Genomic DNA, 21,487 nt, shown 5'->3' on the forward strand with positions numbered 1-21,487 from the left:
TCCACAAGCAAATTTGTCTGATCATCCAAGCTAATAATTTTAGCTGACTATATTTGAAATCAATGTTAAACGAATAGAAAAAATGCAACAGAACATGGGGTATAGAAAAAATGTAACACATTAAAAGTTAAATGTGAGTGCAATGGAAACAAAATGTGCAAAGCTGTGCTAATATAATTTTTTTCATCAATTTAGCACATACCAGTTAATAACATGCAACTTTCCATTTTATAGAAATGTGTGTAAAAATAACTATTGTTTTTATATTTCAAGTTGTAGAGATAATTCCTTATTTATCTCAAATATCAGTATTTATTGAAAATTGTCTTACGTTATATGCAAATTTGTGTATAAATGAACTAGGGTCAATTAAATTGTACAAGGCAAATTATACCTGTTTTATTTAGTTCAGATTTCCAGTGTCTTCAAATAACAATAAATTTTTCACAGATTATAAATAATAACATACAAGCTTACATCAAGGCATCAAGATTATCAATAATAACTACAAATACTTTATCAAAATGTAAAATTAAAAAGAACTACTAGCAATTTTAGATTTCACTTCACTTCTTGACTACAGACTTATCAATCTCTTCCAAATAGCTCATTCCAAGTTTTGTTAGGCCCAGACTAGAAGCAATTCCCAATGTCACTCCAGCAGCCGCATTGGATTGGTCGGGTAAGGCACCTCTTATAATTGCCCACAAGAGTACAGAACCAAATGTAAAAAGGACTGCACCGAAACCACTAGAAAAAGTAAGTTGATAACTGTAATGTATTTATTTAGGGGTAACACTACTACAAATTTTTCATTAATTCAAGTTGCTCAAGCAATCACACAAAAATCAATATTTTCTAGATTCAAATTTGCAGCAGCTACACTACAAATTCCACGCTGGATGTGTTGCCATCATTTTTAAATTATCATCTAATTTGTTATTCAGATGATTACTTGTTTTTGTTCCATTTCCTTCCACCCATAAAAAATGTGAAACACATTTACTTAGGCAGTAGTGTTACCTCTTAAAATCAGCAACCAATTTTGATATTGTTGCTATTTATGTTTCGCAGTTGATAATATTTTGATCTGATTTTTTCAATCTCGAATTGAGATAACATTCATATATTTATTACCACAAATTATGAATCAATTCCTTGTGATATTGTATATTAATTGGAGTAACTCATAAACAATGTCTTTAATAACCAATACAAAACGCGAAGAAAATTATCTACAGGTAACCCCCGTACAAGTTATGTCTCAGAAAACTAACATGTTATGCGAATAAGGGACAAAGAACTAGTACAAAAAAGGGGTTACTTTCCAAGAATTCAAAAAAACATGCTACATATCATGATTTTATAATAAATATTGTTAAATCTGTTCATTTTTTTAATAAGTAATATAAATTACTTGAATTATATGATTGTTATTGTCATAATAAGTAACGTCCAACATGATCCTTTTTTTGCAAGATATCCTCATCCTCTGAGCAGTTTTCTATACTACCTCGAGGTCCGTGCATATAAAGTAATCCATATTAAACTTTTATGCTCATTTTATTTAAAAAATTGCTTAAGAATTATTTAATATATTATTTTTTTATAGAATTACGCGTTCTAATAAAATGTACCAAATTAGTTATATTTTGCACTAGTTTCATCACGTTTATTGAGATATTGTATGGCAAATTTACTGATTTTAGATTAAATAAAGTTTGCGTTTCATAGGTTTTACTATATTTATTTTATTAAAACCTTCCTCAATTCTTAAACCGTGTTATGCAAATCCAAAAGTACCATATTATGAGCGGGATGGTCTCAATTTTTAAACCGTGTTAGAGCGAATCCGTGTAATGCGGGGGTTACCTGTATCTACATTTCGAATGTTATATTCAAAACATGTCTATTTACCTGTAAAGAACTCTCTTATCTTGTGGAAGTTTTTCCATATGATTTCTACTATATAAATATGCTCCAGAACCGACAACAGACGCCAAAAGCAAGAGATTTGTCATATCCTTCTTCGGCAAAACACTAAATTCAAGTGAATAATAATAAGTGAACCATCAATAAATAAATAACTTAATAGTCTAAGTAAATTGTACAGTAGAATCCGATTAGTATGACGGCGGATATATTGACAACCCCTTAATATGACGTAATCGCACTAGGAATTTGGTTTCCATATAAAATTCCTTAAAAAAACAGCTGTATAGTCGGATATATTGACATCGCTTACATTGACATGTCGCTTATAATGACCCATTTTTGCAAAAAAATATATCCAATTATAATGACCGACAAGATTTTACATGATGTGGCCAAGTTTACGAAAGCAATTGCTATGTCTTTTGTGCACAATAGCACCAGGGACTGTTTTTACAATAAAATTATGTAAAGAAATCAATCAAAAATTACTGATTACTTACATTAAAAAATCACATTTGTATGTTTATGGGTAGGGTAGACTAATTATTAATGGCCCACCACGGATATCTCATAAACAAATAAAATTAGATTTTTTTTAACAATTATATTTGATAGTAGAGGGCGAAAAATGTATAAATTCATAACCAGCCATCACCTTTATTCTTATGGCTTTGCTATCAGAAGATAAGCAGCACATGACTGCGATAAAAAGGACCAGCTAAACCTTTACTTTGGCAATGGTGTAAGCGTGTAAGCAATAAAATAGTAAAGTTTAAAAAAAAAACAATTTTACAAGAGAATAATTGAATAAATTGTTATTCCGGCTCTTCTGATAAATATTTCTGACTGATAGCAGATCAATGTAATGTACTGTGTTGTCTTTTTAACAAATGTACCCACAGAATTAATATTTTGCGTTGGTTCAATAATGTAGCGTAAAATGCCTTTAAAATTTAATAGAAGAAATTGCATCTGTTCGCCCCCTGGTTGTTCCACTTTAACCCGTATGTGAGGTAAATGGGTCAGATACCAAATGTTTAAAAAATAATAAATTTAATATTTATATAATTAGGAATTATGTACGTATGTATGTAAGTTTTTCTGAACATAGTTCGATAGATGCTTCTTTTATGTATGTTATGTGTTGTTCATTGGGTTTAGACAGTATAATTTTCTTTCAGTACGCTTTTAATGACGACCGGTTAGTATGACGCGATTTCGGCGTCCCTTTGATGTCATACTAAGCGGATTCTACTGTATATTTTATACTTACTCTGTATAAAATCCTGGACTGATTACACTCACTGACAGCCCAGTGTAAGTAACAAAGCCCTGTGCAGGGAGGTAGAACTTGACTAAGTTTTCTTTTGTCAATGGTTTCAGAGAGAGCTTACCACAGCACCATTTACCTTTTGAATCCTTTGATGCCATTATAATGTGTTGATCTAAATACAAAAACCACAATTTAATTATGTACTCGATGGTAGATAGAAAATATAACCTTGTACCGAAAGTACAACGCAAAACATGCATCAAAACATTATAAAAAAAAAAACGCTTAATATTGAAGTAATGTTAATAATTATTATTTTTAACGTTACCTTTGCTGGTTCGGATGAGATTAAAATTTAATTTGAATGTAATTTCCTTCAACTGTAATAAAATGATGTAATAAAATCTATTGTGCAAATCACATATGCATGGCTGTGTATGCATTCAACTTTCTGTGTGTCCAATATGTTCAAGTGTCAAACGAAATGACTGAAATAAATAATTATTTTGTTATTTTTTTCAAATAATATTCAAAAAGAATGACGAGTTACCAATAGAAAAAAAATAATGCTATATTTTACAGTACATTTAACACAAATTTCATGATCTATTATTATTATTTGTTATTCGCGCTTTTATGTCTAATTTTATTCATTAGTTGTAAGACTGCTTTTTATTAACTTATTAACAATGTCAGCTGATCAAACAAATTGGCGTGAAAATATTTTAAAAGATTTAAGAGAAAGGGATGGTCGTGAGACTAAAGATTTCCAGGAATTAATCCTTCTGCGTAAGTTAACCTAAAAAAACCATATTAACAATGTTTTTAATTTGCACCATTTTTTTCTTTTAGACAACAGGTTATTTGATAATGTAACCACCCTAAGGACAGAGAATTTGCAATTGACCATTGAAAATGAAAAATTACGCTCCGGTTCTGGAATACCAGGAAGCCATAGTAATGATACTTCTTCTCGAATATCAGTTTTAGAACAAAAATGTATGAGCCAACAGGAAGAATTAACAGAATTGCATAGAAGAAAAGGTGAAAATGCACAACAAATTATTGATTTAAATGCTCAGCTACAAGAATTGACAAAAAAACTAACCAGTAAAGAACAAAGGTTTGTTTTGACTTTTTACGAATCATTATTTAATTGAAATACACCTAAGTCTGTTTTCACACGGAGATCGGTTCCAGAAGAAGCCGTGTAAAAAAAAAAAACGTGTAAAAAAAGACATTGATCTTATACAAAAATGGGTGATTTGTCTTACTCCTCTACTAAGAACAAGAATTCATGTTTATTTTAATAATAATTCCCCTAAATTAGTGCTATTCACATTTGCTTTGACCAGTAAAAATTGTTTGTACGCGCTAAAGGGGAATTCACTTAAATCTTTAAGCTAGTGTTCGCAAACTATCGATACTATCGATGGTTTCAGACTTTTTTCTTTCATAAGTACTTTTTTGTGATATGAACATACATCGCAAAAATTAAATTTGACAAAAAAATTTAAGTACATAAAATTTCAAATCGTGCTAAATGGAATAAAATCGTGTAAAAAAATTAAAAATATTCAATTTTCAAACCGTGTTATACCAAAACCGTGTACAAAAAGATCGTGTAAAAACAGACTTAGGTGTATTTAATATTTTGCACTTATATATGTAGTATGAAGCTTTAAACAAAATTCTCATAATACTCTTTGGGAAACTACTTGCTTGCTAACAGATTACACTTTTTCCTGCCTCACACGATATTCATTTTACATGTTTAATAATTGCTTTTACAAATTTAATAATTTTGCATTTACACGAAATTATAAACACTAAACTATAATTTGCTTATTTATTTATTTATTCAACGCCCAAGGCAATAATACAATATAATTACATTTTAAAGTGTACATTAAAGATAATATGAGAAAATTTGAGTATTAAGAGTTTATAGATAGATTTGTATATATATACATAACACTTAATATATATAAACTACAAATATATAACATTAAATAAAAATTTATAAAATTAAACATTTAATAAACTATAAATCACTACTTAAGACAGTCTTTTTTTTAAGGATAATTTTTCTGGCTTGATTTTTTATATTTGTCACCGTCAGACTAAAGATATCAATCTCACAAGCAAATTTATTTATTATTTTTGATATTCTGAACATGGGTACGCGTGAAACAAATTTGGTTTTAACTGTGGGTATTTCCAAAGTTCTATTGTAACGTAGCCTACCGTTAGGTATGATAAATTTGAAGCGTTCAAATTTATCATACAAAGGCACATCTAAAGCACCTTTCACAATATTTACTCCATAGCAGAAGGTGAGGTATTTTCTTCTAGCATCCAGTGGCGTAATGTTAAGATGGTTGTACATCTTATATCTACAATAACATTTTTATTGTTGTACTGTCAACATACAACACTACAAAACATATGTTACAGTTACTAGTTTTTAGTAGTCCATGTCTATGATTGAAATCTATAGATTAAGATGGAAACTTCCCGTTTTATAATCAAAACTGAATGTTATGTGTGTATAAGCTAGTTTGCTTGAAATATCAAAACAAAGATCATCATTGTTCTTAAACTTTCTTAACAAATACTAATTAATATTTGTATATAAAAGATAGCATAAATTTATTCAAGATGAACAAGTTACAGAATCATTTTTTACAAAATCTTTAATTTATAAAAAAAAGAAAATAATTTGACAATGGTAAAAGAGGAAAATAAACAAACTAGAGAGTAAAAGAAAGGCTATATATGTACAAACCATTTTAATTTTAGTCTATAATGAAAATACAATATTTATTAAAGTTTTATAGAAATAGTTTGATTTTCTTATAATTTATTAAATATGTTTGATATTTAATATATTAATATTTATTTTCTGTTCAGTGGATTAGTTATTCATCATATTAAAAACTGACAAAAAGGGCTTTTTTTATAGTGATTCTCGTTTAGCACGATTTTTCCATATAAAAGTGAATTTTTCGAGTTACAAGTTTTTTTTCTGGAACGATAGGTGTATATTAATAATACAATTAAGTTCATATATGCATATAAAACGTTAAGTTATAAACTACACTTACACTTTATACATGAAGTGAAATAACTGAATTATAAAAGTTTCAAGACGTTTCTTCTCTCATCATCAAAATAAAATATAAGAGCAAAAAAATATGTATAGAACTGTTGATCCGGCAGTTCTCGTTCAATTTATGCAATTGTACTGGGCGCCCGGTATCATTCAATATTTCTATAATTTTATTTGTACATAAAATAAATAAACAATGAGATATATTGTTACACTATATCATTTATGCTTATTTATCTATGCACTATATGGTGTGAATGTTTTGTAAGTATAAAATGAATCACATGACAAGTAAAAGATTAATAGTCAATCAAAAGTCTTTTCCAGGGCACAAACTAATTTTCAATGATAAATATTTATATATTTTACCCGTACCAATACTAGTTGCGTCTATGCATTTATGCGTCTTGGTCTTTTAACAGGTTAACACATTATATAAATTACTAATTGTAAAATATGTTTAGTTATGGATAGTATCGATTTAATCTAATAACTTTGTCACAAAGCTTGTCTATGTAAGTATGTAAAGTAGTAAATGGCAAGGAATTGATACGATTATAACGTAAACAACTGGACGAAAAGGCACCATAATATCAACAAATGTGAAAAGTAGTAAATTAAATAAAAGTGAGAAATAATTGTATCAGTTATTAAATTTACACTGTTGTTGATATGAACTATTAACATAGATTCTAGAAGTCCTTTTTGTGAAATAATATTTTCGGATTATTAAAATGAATCTTTCGGTTATTGATATAAGCATTATATATGTGTTTTATTAAATTTACCTTATTACAATTCATGCTGTGTAAGTTTCTTCTCTAAATATTAACATGCCTGGCCAATGTATGAAGAATCCCAATCTTAACAATTCATTTTGCATACTACATGTTTTGCTTTTGTTAATGGTGTTTTGTTTTTAATGTTGGAATATACAAATTGTAATTATTTCAATGATATGTATATATATATATATATATATATATATTTTTTTTTTTTTTTCTTTTCTTTCAGTCTTACCGAAATTGGAATCAAAAATACTAGCTTGCAGGCGGAAGTTCAAATGCTAGTAAATGGAAAAAAAGAATTAGAAGTACTTAATACAATGTTGAGAGATGAACATACTGCCCTGCAATTAGCATTTGCATCTTTGGAAGAGAAATTACGAAAATCTCAAGTAAATACCATGAATAATTTTACACACATTTTGAAATTTCACTGATTCAATTTATAAGATATAATTTTGACTTAAAGGGGTGTTTTGGTCTTCTAGAATTTTAAGAAAACTGTTTTTACTTTTTTCATATTTTTAAAGTATAAGTATTTAAGAATATGTGTTCAAGAGGATTTTTTTTTTAAATCGTTTTTTTTATACGATAGCCACGATTTCTCAATTTCTACTGGACCGATTCACTTGAAAAAAAATCGAGAATATCAAAAAAGCAATTTTTTAATTTTCAGACGGTAGCTATTTAGTAAAAAAAAAGTTTAATTGTCTGTGGTTCATACGATAGTGACACTATTCTAGATTAATAAATATATTTACATTTGTTTCTTCAGATAATTAGGAGGGATAAAATCATGGGCATGGTCAGGTGCCATTTTTTTGATATCACCCACTTCATCACCTTCTGGAATTAAAACTTGATGTATATTTTAAATTTTTATCTTCATTTTATATTCTCAAAACATAAATTAATAAATTGCAAAAAAAATATAGTAAAAATATTTTCTATTTTTTAACAGCCTTTCAAAAATTGCAAAACAAATTCTTGCCCCTACACCAGAATATCTCTCGTAATTTTGATAGCATAATTTTGCATGTAATATTATATTATATTTGTAAATTATTTTATGATTTTGTCTGCTTCATTAATGCTCTGATTAAATAATTTATTATATTACAGGATGAAAATAGAATTTTGTTAGAAAGGTTAATGAAATATAAAATGAAAGACGCTGACAAAATGAATGAAGATAATGAAAGCTTTCTAAGGTAAGTTACGTAGAAAACATAAATGTGCTTAACCTTTATCTCACTTCTCACATTTTTTTTATTTATATTTTTGTATCTATGTGTAGTAGCTTTGTTGAATTAATTTGTGTACTGTAGATAGCATGATTATGTATTTTATGTTAACGTATTTAGTTTTCTATTAGTTGATTGTAATGTTTTAACAATGTCTGTATTACACTAATGATAAAGGTTAACTATATCACTCTATTCTTCTGTATGCAATATTTGTGTAGAAATTTGTGTTCATATTGTCTTCATGTTTTTTCAGAATGCCTCTATTTAATTTCAGGAAGAGGAATGATCGAATGTGTCGTGAATTAGAAGATGCAGCTAAAGAAAATAGAGCTGGAATTAGTCCAGATAGGGCTAATAGTAGAGATTTAGTAAATGCAACTTACTGTGGTGCACTTCCCTCTAAAGTTTCTTGCAAATTTGTGAGTATACAGTAATATTAAAAATGACAATACATATTTAGTTAATTGCATTTTGTAATATATTATTGCTTGTAATAATTGGTTTTATACAAACTATAATCATGGTAGAATATATACCATGTTTTAATTGGGCACTGTTCCAATCGTTATAGCTTATTTTTTTAAATTTGCAACTAATTATCTATTATGTTCGTTTTATGTCTATAAGTAGTCAGTTTAAATTAGATTTTATATTATAAATTCGTTTTGTACATGAAATTTAGAATTATTTTGGAGTAGTTCTATGAAAAGTATAACATTAAATTTATTTTAAGAAATTAAATAAGGGGATTTAATTTAATTTAGATTTATTTAATTTAATGGAAAGTGTACTATATTTTATTGAAGTTTTAATATTAGTACAGTATAGTATATGGGAGTTTTAAACTGACTGATTGTTATTTTTTGTTGGACCGTTTTGTTAGTTTATACTGATTGGTTTATATAATCAAACTGTTTATATTTAATAATATGGCTATAAATTAAAAATACACTAGATTATGGTTTCTAGTTCGTATTTGATCATTATATTATTTTGTAATGATATATTTTTGTAAACTAGATATCAATAATAAAAAAATTTTTCAATCATTTTGTTTTTTTATTTTTAACGTATAACTATATCTTGTAATAATTGTTACATGCAATATTTTCAAGCTTTAAATATTTATTTCTGTTGCATTAAATGAAATGTTTAAATATTCAAATCAATTACAGGATGCTCATGATAGTGAGGTGAGTGCTGTACGATGGAATCCTGTTGAAAGAATAGTTGCAACTGGTGGAGCTGATCGTAAAGTTAAATTGTGGAGCATAACTAAAGGTTTGCATGTTTTAATTTTAATTTTTATTTGTTTAAAGGTTTGCATGTTTTAAATTATAATTTTTTTTTTGTGTGCAATTTAATTTTTTATTTGTGGCATGCATATTTGGGCTTTTTATGTTTTTATAAATTTTTGGATGGGTTGTTTCTTTATTTAGTTGGACTGTATTCTTTTTTACATTATAATAATTATATATAATATGTGTATATATAATTTATTACTATACTTGATAGTTATATTTTTTATTCTATCTAATTAATTCTGTTTATTACAATTTTTTCAGTTTCTACTTTACTGATTAAAAATTATAGATATTATAACTGATTTAACAAAAAGTGGAGGTCGCATTGGCAAAATTTGGTGTCGAAGACTGGCCCGTGCATGATATAAAACTGCATCAAATTTTTAATTTCGTTACGAGTGTTATTATTGTTATAAAAAAGTAATGGTTTTGTCAGGTTCTTTTGAAAGCAGAGGGACTTTAGTAGGAAGTAATGCAGGTGTGATGTCAGTGGATTTTGATAGTACTGGCACCTTAATTCTCGGAGCGTCTAATGACTTCGCTAGCCGTGTTTGGACTGTGTCTGATCAGCGGTTACGAGTGAGTACTCTTTGTTTGCAATTCTTTTTTCCTCTTGTATATCCTTGTTTTATTTTATTTTTTGCCTACGAGGAAATTCAGGATAATTACAAATAAAAATGCTTTGGGTTATTTTTTAATATTGTAATATGTAATATACGATATGAAATTATATTTATCTTAAAATTACATATTGCTAAAAATGTAAAATAGATGACAAGTTATATAATGAATTATGAATATAGTTAATAATATGATTTTGTCTAGTTAATTGCTTGTTCAAGACTTAACCCAAAAGTATAAAAATATTTTATCTATATTCTAGGAACAAGGACAAGCATTTCTATTAATACGAACATAAATATTATTTGAAATTGCTATGATCGTAATATTTTACTATTTACATAAATCAATTTCAAACATCTTATATTCTTGCAGAATTTAAAGTGTTAGTTGATTAGCTATATTTATTTTATCTTTACGAAAGTTTTTATAATAATTTAGTGGTCGTCCTTATTCCTGATTTAAATTGCACTTAGTTATCTGTATGACTTACAAATAGTTACTTCTAAGAATCGAGTTAGATTTTGTCTAGTTTGATCGATATCGAGATACCAATACGTATCACGCGTCTTGTTATGTTTTTTTTTGTAAAGCATTATCCCGGCACCAAAAGCTGCTGTATTAACAAAAGCCTGAACATTCAAAAAGTAAATCATCTCAAAACATACATTCCTCAAAACTGTGCCACTATTTGTTCCATCAATATCATAAATAATCATCAGTACTATATGTTTATATGCTAAACTTATCGAAGGATTTAATTGTTATTTTATATAATTGCTAACTTATAAACGTAGTCTATCTAGTACATATTTTATTTCGAACATTTGCTTTTGGACAATACTCTTTCGGTTTTGTACGAATCGAGTCAAGTCTTTTGATTGTCAATGTGGGTTCGCGTCGTGTAGAGAGATCTTGCACAAATCTGGGACATGGTTCAATAGTGCTGCCGGTTGAAATTGTTGCCGGTGTAGAGTTTGCGCACGTTGCTTCCAATTGAGCTCGCGCTACTCAGGCTGCCGTTTGGGGGTCGGTGCTGGCTGAACATTCGACTTTGTGGGGGCACGATCACGCAATCGGCGGAGTCGATTAATTTCTGCTTACGTTTGCATTGCCATACGACCGTCCATATGGAGACAATTGCCATTTGCAACGCGAGGAATATTGCACCAGCAAATATTAATCCCATGCCATTGACGCACAAGTCATCTGTAACACTACTGATATTCTGGGTGCCATTGTCGCGCGACGTTGAATGTTGATTGTTTTGTTGCTGCCGGCGCTCGAAATTGAACTTGTCGGTGATGTGAATAGTCTGCATCAGCAGCATGTCGTCGTGTTGTTGTTTGTTGTTGTTCATGCGGGAATCTGTTGGAAGAATAGAATTAAATTATAACTTATGTTGCATTTATATTTACCGCCCTTATCATATCAAAACATTAATTATTTGTATTTGTAAATTTTCAGAAAAATTTGACTTGATTTGAAGTTGCAATTTAGCAACATTTGTTTTCAGTACCGCGGATTATTTATTTGTTTTCATTGACTATGTTGTATGAACACATTATTCAACCGAGATTATAATATTTTTTATAGTAAATATTTCATACCAGTAGCGTTTATGCTTCTCCTACGACGTCCATAAGACAGTAAAGATCTCGAGTCTCCCGTACTGGCTTCTTCAGTATCGCATTGTACGGGCGCGCAAGTCGGCATACAGGGCGTAACTAGGGCGCGGAATTGCACAACTTCCGAAGATGGAAATTTAAAAGCGTCGAAATTCGATATCAACACCTAATGGAGAATTACAATTCATGAGATGTAGTACGGTTCTAATGTATACACTACAATTTCAAAACATATATTTGAATTACCTTTTCCGACATCAATGATTTATAAATCGGTCCCATGATGAATTGATCTGTAGGGCAACCATCGGAATCAATCAAAGTGATTTCTCCGGAGTCTGCTCCGTCCATTGCTATCAATTCTCGGACGAATATTTCGTATGGGCTCTTTTCGTCTAAAATCTCAAAATGTAAGGCAAGAGAATCTCCGACTTCAGCGCTCTGCATCATGTCGCTTCCATCTCTGGCCGTTACTTTCATGATAACGTTTGGTGAGTCTACAATTACTTCTTCAGATAGCGCAGGTTCTGTATCGCCGTGAACGCCTAAATCGACATCATTTGCGACGGTTTTATTTGTTAGGTCATATTGACACGTTACCGCTAATCCTAAATCGGATGACGTGACGATTGTGTCGTGATGTTGGATTACTACATCATTCAAGTATCTGAGGACATTAATAATACATTAGCTTGATTAATTAATTTGCTTGAGTATGTTCACATAACATGTATGTAACATAATTTTTGAATTCATATTTTATAATTCTCAAAATCCTAATTTATTTACCTGCCCATTCCATTATGTCGTACGTTGCATTCTAAATCTTGGTATTTCATCGTTAGCTCGAATTCTAAAGATTGTTTAACATCGACCACGCACGAATTAGGACTGCCTTTAGCGTAAACTTTGCCGTCAAATAATTTCGATGTGTGAATTTTAGCCACCATGTCTGTGGATCGGCATTCGATAGTCACGTTGTAACAGGAAGATAATTCGTAAGTTGCTGCTTCTGGTACGCTCAGATAGGGATCCTAAGAGATTATATTGAAGTTAACTATACAATTAACATTATAGACATGATCCAATATAAGCAATAACTTATTATATAATTAGTTGGTCCTAATATATCTCTATATTCACCTGAATGTCTGATAATGTCGCTCTGGAGTGATGGCTAAGACGACAGACCATCTCACCAGTATCTCCGTAGTCGTATGAGTGGCATCTGAAGTAGAAAAATTTAATTAATAACACGAATGATATTTTCGTTATTAGATTAGTAACAATTTGGATTGTATTTTTAATCATTTATAATAGTTATAATTCAACAATTGGGTTTGGAAATATTTTTTGTTAGCATTTTAAGAAAATGGGTAAATATTGTTGGAGTTGCAGCGTATTACGAGGGGTAATAGTCATATTTCAGAAAACTATTGAACAATATGAACAAATGTTAAAATAATATGGCAATATGCGAACTAGATAGCATCGATGATTTAGAAATATTATCAAATATTAAATTTATTAAAATTTTCGATATACCATGCAGTATTTTAATAAATTATTACATACAATAGTTTATTTATTCATAAAAAATATTCGAATATAGGAAGCTTACATTTACAGTTTAATTGTTTCGGAAACAATTTTAATCGAACACATATTAATATTATAAATAAGAATTATTGTAGACTGCAAGGCGTGCAGAGTATACTAGCTCTATTTGACGAATATATTTTATGCAGCAATTTTTTTTTTCTTAGTTATTGGTAATGGTATATTTACATGTTGTTGCAAATAATCGTAGTTGACTATACATATAAATAAAATTTGAAAAAAATATGAAAAAAATATGAAACGTTGATATATTAGTATTTTGTTAATAAGCTGTAGTAACAATCTTCTTCAAACATTTTTATTCTTGTAGTAATAGCAACAAATTAATCAGTGCTAATTGATTTATATCTTAATTTCACTTCTTTAGTCGTTATTAATATGAAGTTGAACGAAAGTATACCTGTAAGGCGAATTTAAGCACAAATCACGGCACTCTTCAGCTGAGGAAACATCTTGATATACAGAGTCTACAGTCTTCAAAATGCGCCCAGATAGACGTTTGAATTCACATAGTTTTGTTGGCTCCTCGATACAATTGTTTTCCAAGTAATCGATATCTGTGGGAAAATGGAACACTAATTAATTTACCTTGAATTGAATAAAAGCTTTGAAAAATCATATGGTGATGTCAGTTCTAATGCTTTGTTACAACAATATTTCATATTATAAAAAAATACTGAATTATATTCCTTCTTCAGTGCAGATTAAGCCATTTATTCAATGATTAATTCTCAAGTTTTAATGGATCTTGCATTTTGTCTAATTTTAATCTAAATTGTAGGCAGTGCCATTGTACAATAAGTACTAATAGACTTTTTAATTAATTGAATTTCATTTGAAAACCTTACCTGCCATTTCTTGAAAAGCGTTGGTTCCAGCTAATGTGATCCTATCCATATCAGAAAGGTCACACGTACCAGTAGGCTCATGGTAATTTGCAGATCTAGAAAAAAAATTATTTTGTTACATAAATTATTGTTTACTAAAATATATTGCTTCGTGATGACGAAATGTGTTGAAAACCTAGCCGTCCTCCTTCATGTAACAATCATATATTTATTCCACAAAAATCTATGTAATGAATATTTTATCTTTTTTTAACTAGATTTAATAATTCATTGTTACCTTTACAGCTAAAAATATGACTTAAACGGTTTGCCACGTAATAAGATTCTTTATGCATCAATTCGTTGGGTAATAATCATTTTAACATCATAAAGCAAATGAAGCTAGTAGAGCGCTATAAAAGGTGTTAATATGCTACTTGAGTTTTACAAGCTCTTAATATAAATTTAAGATAAGTACACTTTTATAGGTATATCTGCACTTCGCTCACAATCAGTGAATGTAGATAATATCAAGTGATTATTATTTCTGGCGTATACTTTATTGCATTTGAGATAATTTATAGCGAATTTTCAGTTGAAACATTTCACGTTTTTAATGATATATTAATAATTGGTGGGAAAAAGGTCGCATATATATGCAGGGTGTTCCAAATTTTGACATCAAGTTGAAACGGGGTGATAGGATTGACCTTAGTTATCCTAAAAAAAATAAAAAATAAAATGATCTCGTTTTTAAGTGCAACCTGGAACTTTGGTGAAATTATGACCATATTTATGTGATTGTGGTTAACTTCTATTAATTTTGTTTATTTAAACTTTGGAACCATCACCGTGAATAACATTTCTTGGACCACAGTAAAAAATAATAACAAAAACTGCCCCAATTCTTCAAGGAACCTACTTATGAATTTTCAAAAAATAGCTTTTTGGCGAATTTTGATGTGTGTTGAGTGTTTGATTTGGTTAGTCATCAAGCTAATGATTGGAATTGGTTAGTCATTAAGCTAAAAACAGATATTTTTATTTGTTTAATAATTAAAAAAGTATATAAATATATAAAATATATATGAGTGTTCGAAAGAAATCGAACATATATCTGTGATACAAGGGTAGTTAGGTATGCGTTAATATAATTATTATTGAAAAATTTTAGTGTGTTAATTAAATGCAGTGAGCTCACATTTTGGTTGTAATTACTACTTTTGGAAATGTAGCTAAATAAATTTTCAGAAATTGATTTAATTAATCTATCACGATGAAACTCATCAGTATTACAACAAATGTGAGAGTTTTTTTTTTGCTGTTTATCTATCGTTGAAATTTTAATATTTCACTGCTCTTTTCGAATGAGATAGGAATCAGGGTTAATAAATTTTGTTCTGTAACATATTTAATTATGCAAAGTATTTGAGAATTAATTCACGCTAGCTACATTTTGTAAAAACCAATAATTTCACAGAAATTAAATTTTACAAATCTTGTTAATTTTTGTCAAAGCTTCATCACTTGAACGCTTTAAAATCTAGTTTTTCCATAAGAAGATTAATATGATACTTTTTCTTAAGCATAATCTAGGCAATGTAAATTATTTCCGCAATGCATATGCTTTCGGTATGAATGCGGCTTAATACCAGAATAATTTGGCATTAAAGAATAATATTTCTTACATGCGAAGCAATTAAAGTGGAATTAACCGAAGCGATTAAATAGCGTGCGTCTTGCTCGCGGCCGTTGTTTGCTTTTATATTACACACTAGCTGATCTTGACTGAATGAATTAACGTAATATGGTGTTACGAGTTAATGCGTTTTATTATTACACATATGTAAATACGACGAATTCTATTTGCTACGATAACGATTAGATTTATCTCGGATTGGTAATGCAATATTAATTATTAAATTTAATGGAAGACACGTACAGCGATGCAATTGAATTAATACTTTACAATTCACAATTTGGTTTATTCAGTGCTGGATTTACAGTAGGGGCAATCGGGGCTACTGCCCAGGGCGGCAAATTTTAGGAGGCGCCAAAATTTGGATAGTAAAAAAAAAATTCTATACAATATAATCAACTTTTTTTTAACAACATTTTTTATTTCAAGAAATATAATTAACAAAACATAATACAATTGCAATGCAAAATTTGGGTTGAAATAACCGATAACTAAAATTTATTAATTTGCCTTGCCTCCCTCTCCGAACGTAAATTATCAAATTGGTTAATAAGTTATCAAATTTGGCAATTTGGCTAATATAAAAATCCGTAAACAAGCTGAAAGAGTGAAAGGTTAAGAATAATATGTTCTTCAGTTCTCGAGCCCTCTTAAAATGATGAATTTGTGCACTTCCAAGCTTATAGCGTCGAAAAAAAATTTAAACAAGTGACTCATGGCGTTGTGCCTTAAGACAAATTACTGAAACATCCCGTACTGAAAATTTCATTTTTTAAAGAGCTTTCAATTTTTTTAAAAAATGAGAAAAAAGACTTTTAAAGCACATTTTTTGTAAATTGAAATTTTTCAAAAATTGAAAATTGATGAACTTTTTGCAAAGCAGTCGCGCTGCGTAGCTGTTTCAGAGAAGAATTATCGAAACTCAATTACCATTTTTTGTAATTGTCTGTGCCAAAAGCTAATCAGCACGTCTCCCCATCAATACAAATCTAATATTTTTTAATTATTCAAGTCGATTTCGAGAACACGGATCAACCGATTTAAATGATTCAATTCCTATTGATAAGGAGACGTGCTGATTAGTTATTCCAAATTCCAAAAATGATAATTCAGTTTTTGAGAAAAAAAGCGTCCAATATCATTCAAAAAAAATTACAGAATAAATAACTGCTTTAATTTGTTGGGGGCAGGTTTAGCGGTTTCGATGATCCAATAAAAAACTTGAAAAAGAAACATTTGGCGGACATAAGACATATGCACATATAATTATCTATTATTAGATGTTTTAAAGATATTATAATAATAAGTATACATTTATATGCGTTCTGTAACATTGTTTATCCGTTGGACTGCGACGAGGCGCTTACGCGCTTCTATATTTTGTCCCTACGCAGCTGAAGCAGCGCAATTGCTTTAAAAAAAGTTCGAAAGTTCGTAAAATTTCAGGAATGGGGCGGCATTTTTGTCAGTGCCCCAGGGCGCCAAATTTCTAAATCCGGCCCTGGGTTTATTTATGAAAACTAGTTCTTTTCAATATTCTACTAATATCGCAATATTTTTTTATATATTTAACGGAAATCAGAACTTAACGAGTTTTATGAACTATTATGGCGTCGTGGCTTTTTTATAGACAGCAACCTTATCTCTACGTGATGAATTTATTATTAAAATTTCTGTAATACTGATGAGTTTTATCGTGATAGATTGAATCAATTTCTGGAAACTTATTTAACTTCATTTTGTGAGTCAAATTTAATACGGTTTGATGAGCTTACATTCAATTCAATAATTTAAGGAAAAACATGACTAAACATTGGTCAACCTACTTATACTAATTATTGCTACTTATATTAATTATTAAAGTTTGGGCGCGACTAGGGTGTACATCCGTACAAATGCAACGGAAGTGCGTTGCGGCAGATAAGATAAGATAAGAGTCGAGCCAATGATTCGTCATTCGCTCTCGATGATATCATTTCTATACGGGTCGATTGTGATTAGTCGTCGCGTATGTGAATAGAGATATGTCGTTGTATGCGTACCGGCGTCAACGTTGTATGCGTACTGATATCAACAAGGAAATCGGCATAGATAAATAAACATTTTAAAATTACATCGTAGTACAAATCTTGATTTAATGAAAAATGCCTGAATCAGAAGAATATTTAACCCTGTCCCCCGTAAATAATTAAAATGAAAATAATAAAACAGCAGCATTTGCGCCGTGTATGAAACATAAGTTTATTGAAATAATTTCTATATTATTCGTAGTTTCTATAAATCTTTGAAGTTATTGACATGGAAAATATTTTTGGGCAAAACAGATATTACAGCTGTTTAAAGAATGAGATTAGATCGCCAGCGAAAAAGTAAAAAAAAAATACCATAAGTCAATGGCGTGTGAACCTTACGCGCACTCTTTTTTTATATTTGCATGTCATATTATCTTATACTCTTATAATACTTTCAAGCTTAAAATACAAATATGTCTTGTCATGTTTTAATTGAATTATTAATTTGAAAGTGAGCCCATTAAATTTGAATAAATTTACTGACAATTCTTTTTGACGGTTTATCTATCGATGTAATTTTGCTATATTTTGCTGTTTTTTGAAAATGAGAAGTAATTCAAAAATATATATATATATATATATATATATATATATATATATATATACGAGGTCTGTTCAAAAAGTACCCGGAATTACTAATAATTAAATTTCGCGGGTCTGGAGTGTCTGATTGTCAAAATTTTTTTTTATTGTGTTGGTATACATGCTCCTAAAGTATGATGAAATTTTCAGCTATATTCACTGTTTACTTTGTCTGTGGTAGTCGCTAAGGTTCGACGTGTTTTTCTGAGCTCGGCGATTTTTACAATGGAAGAATTGAAAAGTCAAAGAATTTGTATTAAATTTTGCGTAAAAAATGAAATAAAGTGTTGCAAAGTGCAAAAATTTACCAGATATGGCTCCGTGTGACTTTTTCCTATTCCCAAAGTTGAAGAGACCCATGAAAGGACGGCGGTTTTCCTCGATTGAAGAAAATCGCTGAGTGTGCTCAAGGACATATCAAAAAGTGAATATCAAGGGTGCTTCGAAAATTGGAAAAAACGCTGGCATAAGTGTATTATATCTGGGGGGGACTACTTTGAAGGGGACCACATTAATGTAGACGAATAAATAAATATTTTTTTGAAAAAACGAAAATTCCGGGTACTTTTTGAACAGACCTCGTATATAAAATATATATAAATTGTTTCTAGTAACTTTTAATTGATCGAAAGCGCAACGGCATTTGTGCATTCCGGCACAGTTTATGCTGTTTCATAAGATATAAATAATATTATATAGTTTAATGGACCATTAGGTTAGTTACCATACCTCAATAGCCAGTTTTAAATTCTATGAATATATTATCACTTTAGTTGAAAAGTTGTTATCGAAGAAAATAATTGCGAATACTGTTCAGTAGCATTGAAGTTCACTATATTTTAAGGTTGTAACAGGAATGGTGGTATTTAGACGGAAAATGAACGAGTACAATATAATATTTCAAATTAAAGTTTTTGTACATTTCATTGTGTTTATTTAATAATTATATAAAGAAATTATTAGCAATAATATATCATTCATCAATTAGACGTTACTGACTTAGCTGATGATTTTTTTTTGCTTGATCAATTATTCAAAGTATATATGTAATATTTATATATGTAATATTTTGCGAAAAATATTAAAAATTCCTCATATAAATTTTCTTATCTTCTATATCTTTGTTTATACTCCGTTATCTTTACCCTTCACTAAATTAGCGAAGTGTTTCATTCACAAAAAATGTGCCGAACGGCATTTTTTAAATTAATAGTACGGCATGGATTCGCAAATTTTTGAACCTAATTGGCGTTACCGCAGAACAAAAGTGAAATATCACGAATTTTGACAGCAACGTTCGGATTAATTCAGATAACGATCGTTATTTCGTGTGTCTGGTTAATTGCTTTTATTGAGAAGTCATTCATTAATGCTTTACCGCAGAACGTAACAATAGTGATTCATTAAATTGATATAGTGCTATTGAAAACAATGGCGTGTTTAGAGAATTCGAATCGATATTTGTGTGCCTTATATGTTAGTAAAGTATGGAGTTAGGATATAGTTGATACATGTTTTATTATGGATTATTGGGATTACGAATTGAACAATTGACCGAATAGAAGTGGTGAAGACCATTTGTTATTTTTGATATTCTAATCATAATGGATTATGACGCGGGGATTTGCCGGGACTAATATTTAATATAGTTTATGATGTATTGTTAAGTACTATTGGTATTAGCTAGGCATTTCTTATTCTAATTGACTTGTAAACCATCTAGTATTTAATGAGATTTGAGTTAAATATAATATGATCTCGGATCGCTCTCTTTCTATTTGTATTATTTATAAACTTCCCGTAGGGTAAGTTATAGAAGTCGCAAAAATATCCAAAATGAAATTTTTTATATATCTTTACATTTCTGAACATTTTGGCATATGAAAGGCTTAGAAAAAAAATGATGTGTATGTGTGCGTGTGCGTGTGCGTTTGCGGATACAAATTATCGTCGACGATTTCGCGAACGCAAATCAACCGATTTGAATAACTCAAAAAAACATTCGAGTCCTACTGATAAGAATACGTGCTGATTAGTTTTCGGCAAAGGCAGGGCTAGCCGTTTCGAAGATACGGGGCAAAAAGTGCCAAAAATGGAATTTAGGTTTTAGGTTTACGGGGCAAAAAGTGCACAAAAGTCATTTTTTTCTTAAAAATCTAATTTCTAAGTTTTGCAAAGTTTTTTTTTCAAAGTTTAGTTTTAGTTACGGGAGGTTCTGCCATTTGCCTTAAGGCACGATGTCATGCACCATTAGTTAAAAATAAAATTATTACAAATTTTCATTTAGTTTATCCGACAACTGTTCTTAATAATCGAATACATTTGAGGCCGCGTGCTAATAATCGCTATAAGCGCAACAAGTTTTATCAACAAAAAAAGAATGTACATAGTTGATTTACGAACACCAACAGTGATTCTATGTGTGCAATCATCATTAACGCAACAAATCTCCCGAGCAAGCACTTGCACGTGTGGAATAATTCATTATTTAATTAGATATATTAGTATTATTTTTCTGCATAATTTTGTGAAATGATTATGAAGATTTAGTTTAAAATAAAGAAACGAATCGATCAATAAGACATTTGTAAGCTATTTTGATCGTCAAAAATATGAAGATTAGGGCGCGTTGATTCTAGTCATTTAGGCACATATGATTTTCGGATTCCAGGGATCTAAATAAGATACTTGAAATCATAGCTCTGAAATGAATTTTGATGTCCCGTGTATTGACTCAAAGATAGGGGTTGCAGTGAAAAGAAAAAAGTACATTTTTTTAAAA

General features: G+C 29.6%; 3 protein-coding genes across 3 annotated transcripts; 1 reads left to right on the top strand and 2 right to left on the bottom strand.

Annotated features, from left to right (window-relative positions):
• Positions 1–412: 412 nt before the first annotated feature.
• Positions 413–3,691, bottom strand: LOC113378229. The gene is made up of 4 exons (XM_026618759.1): positions 3,537–3,691; positions 3,209–3,380; positions 1,918–2,040; positions 413–750 (listed from the first exon to the last, which is right to left on the bottom strand). Exons 1-4 carry the CDS (start codon positions 3,649–3,651, stop codon positions 567–569), a joined length of 594 nt encoding a protein of 197 aa, XP_026474544.1. The 5' UTR covers positions 3,652–3,691; the 3' UTR covers positions 413–566.
• A 58-nt stretch (positions 3,692–3,749) lies between these two features.
• LOC113378228 (autophagy-related protein 16-1-like) lies at positions 3,750–14,016 on the top strand. The gene is made up of 8 exons (XM_026618758.1): positions 3,750–3,997; positions 4,061–4,331; positions 7,335–7,497; positions 8,228–8,316; positions 8,627–8,771; positions 9,528–9,633; positions 10,093–10,235; positions 13,893–14,016. Exons 1-8 carry the CDS (start codon positions 3,898–3,900, stop codon positions 13,905–13,907), a joined length of 1,032 nt encoding a protein of 343 aa, XP_026474543.1. The 5' UTR covers positions 3,750–3,897; the 3' UTR covers positions 13,908–14,016.
• LOC113378226 lies at positions 10,967–13,404 on the bottom strand. Its single transcript, XM_026618756.1, has 5 exons — positions 13,049–13,404; positions 12,695–12,939; positions 12,152–12,572; positions 11,888–12,071; positions 10,967–11,645 (listed from the first exon to the last, which is right to left on the bottom strand). The coding sequence occupies exons 1-5, from the start codon at positions 13,214–13,216 to the stop codon at positions 11,215–11,217; spliced, it is 1,449 nt and encodes a 482-aa protein (XP_026474541.1). The 5' UTR covers positions 13,217–13,404; the 3' UTR covers positions 10,967–11,214.
• Positions 14,017–21,487: the final 7,471 nt, after the last annotated feature.

This window comes from Ctenocephalides felis, unplaced genomic scaffold (assembly GCF_003426905.1).
Source record: "Ctenocephalides felis isolate EL2017-DRISC unplaced genomic scaffold, ASM342690v1 CF-g0.4_SCAFFOLD_01886, whole genome shotgun sequence".
NCBI classification, from domain to species: Eukaryota; Metazoa; Arthropoda; class Insecta; order Siphonaptera; family Pulicidae; genus Ctenocephalides; species Ctenocephalides felis.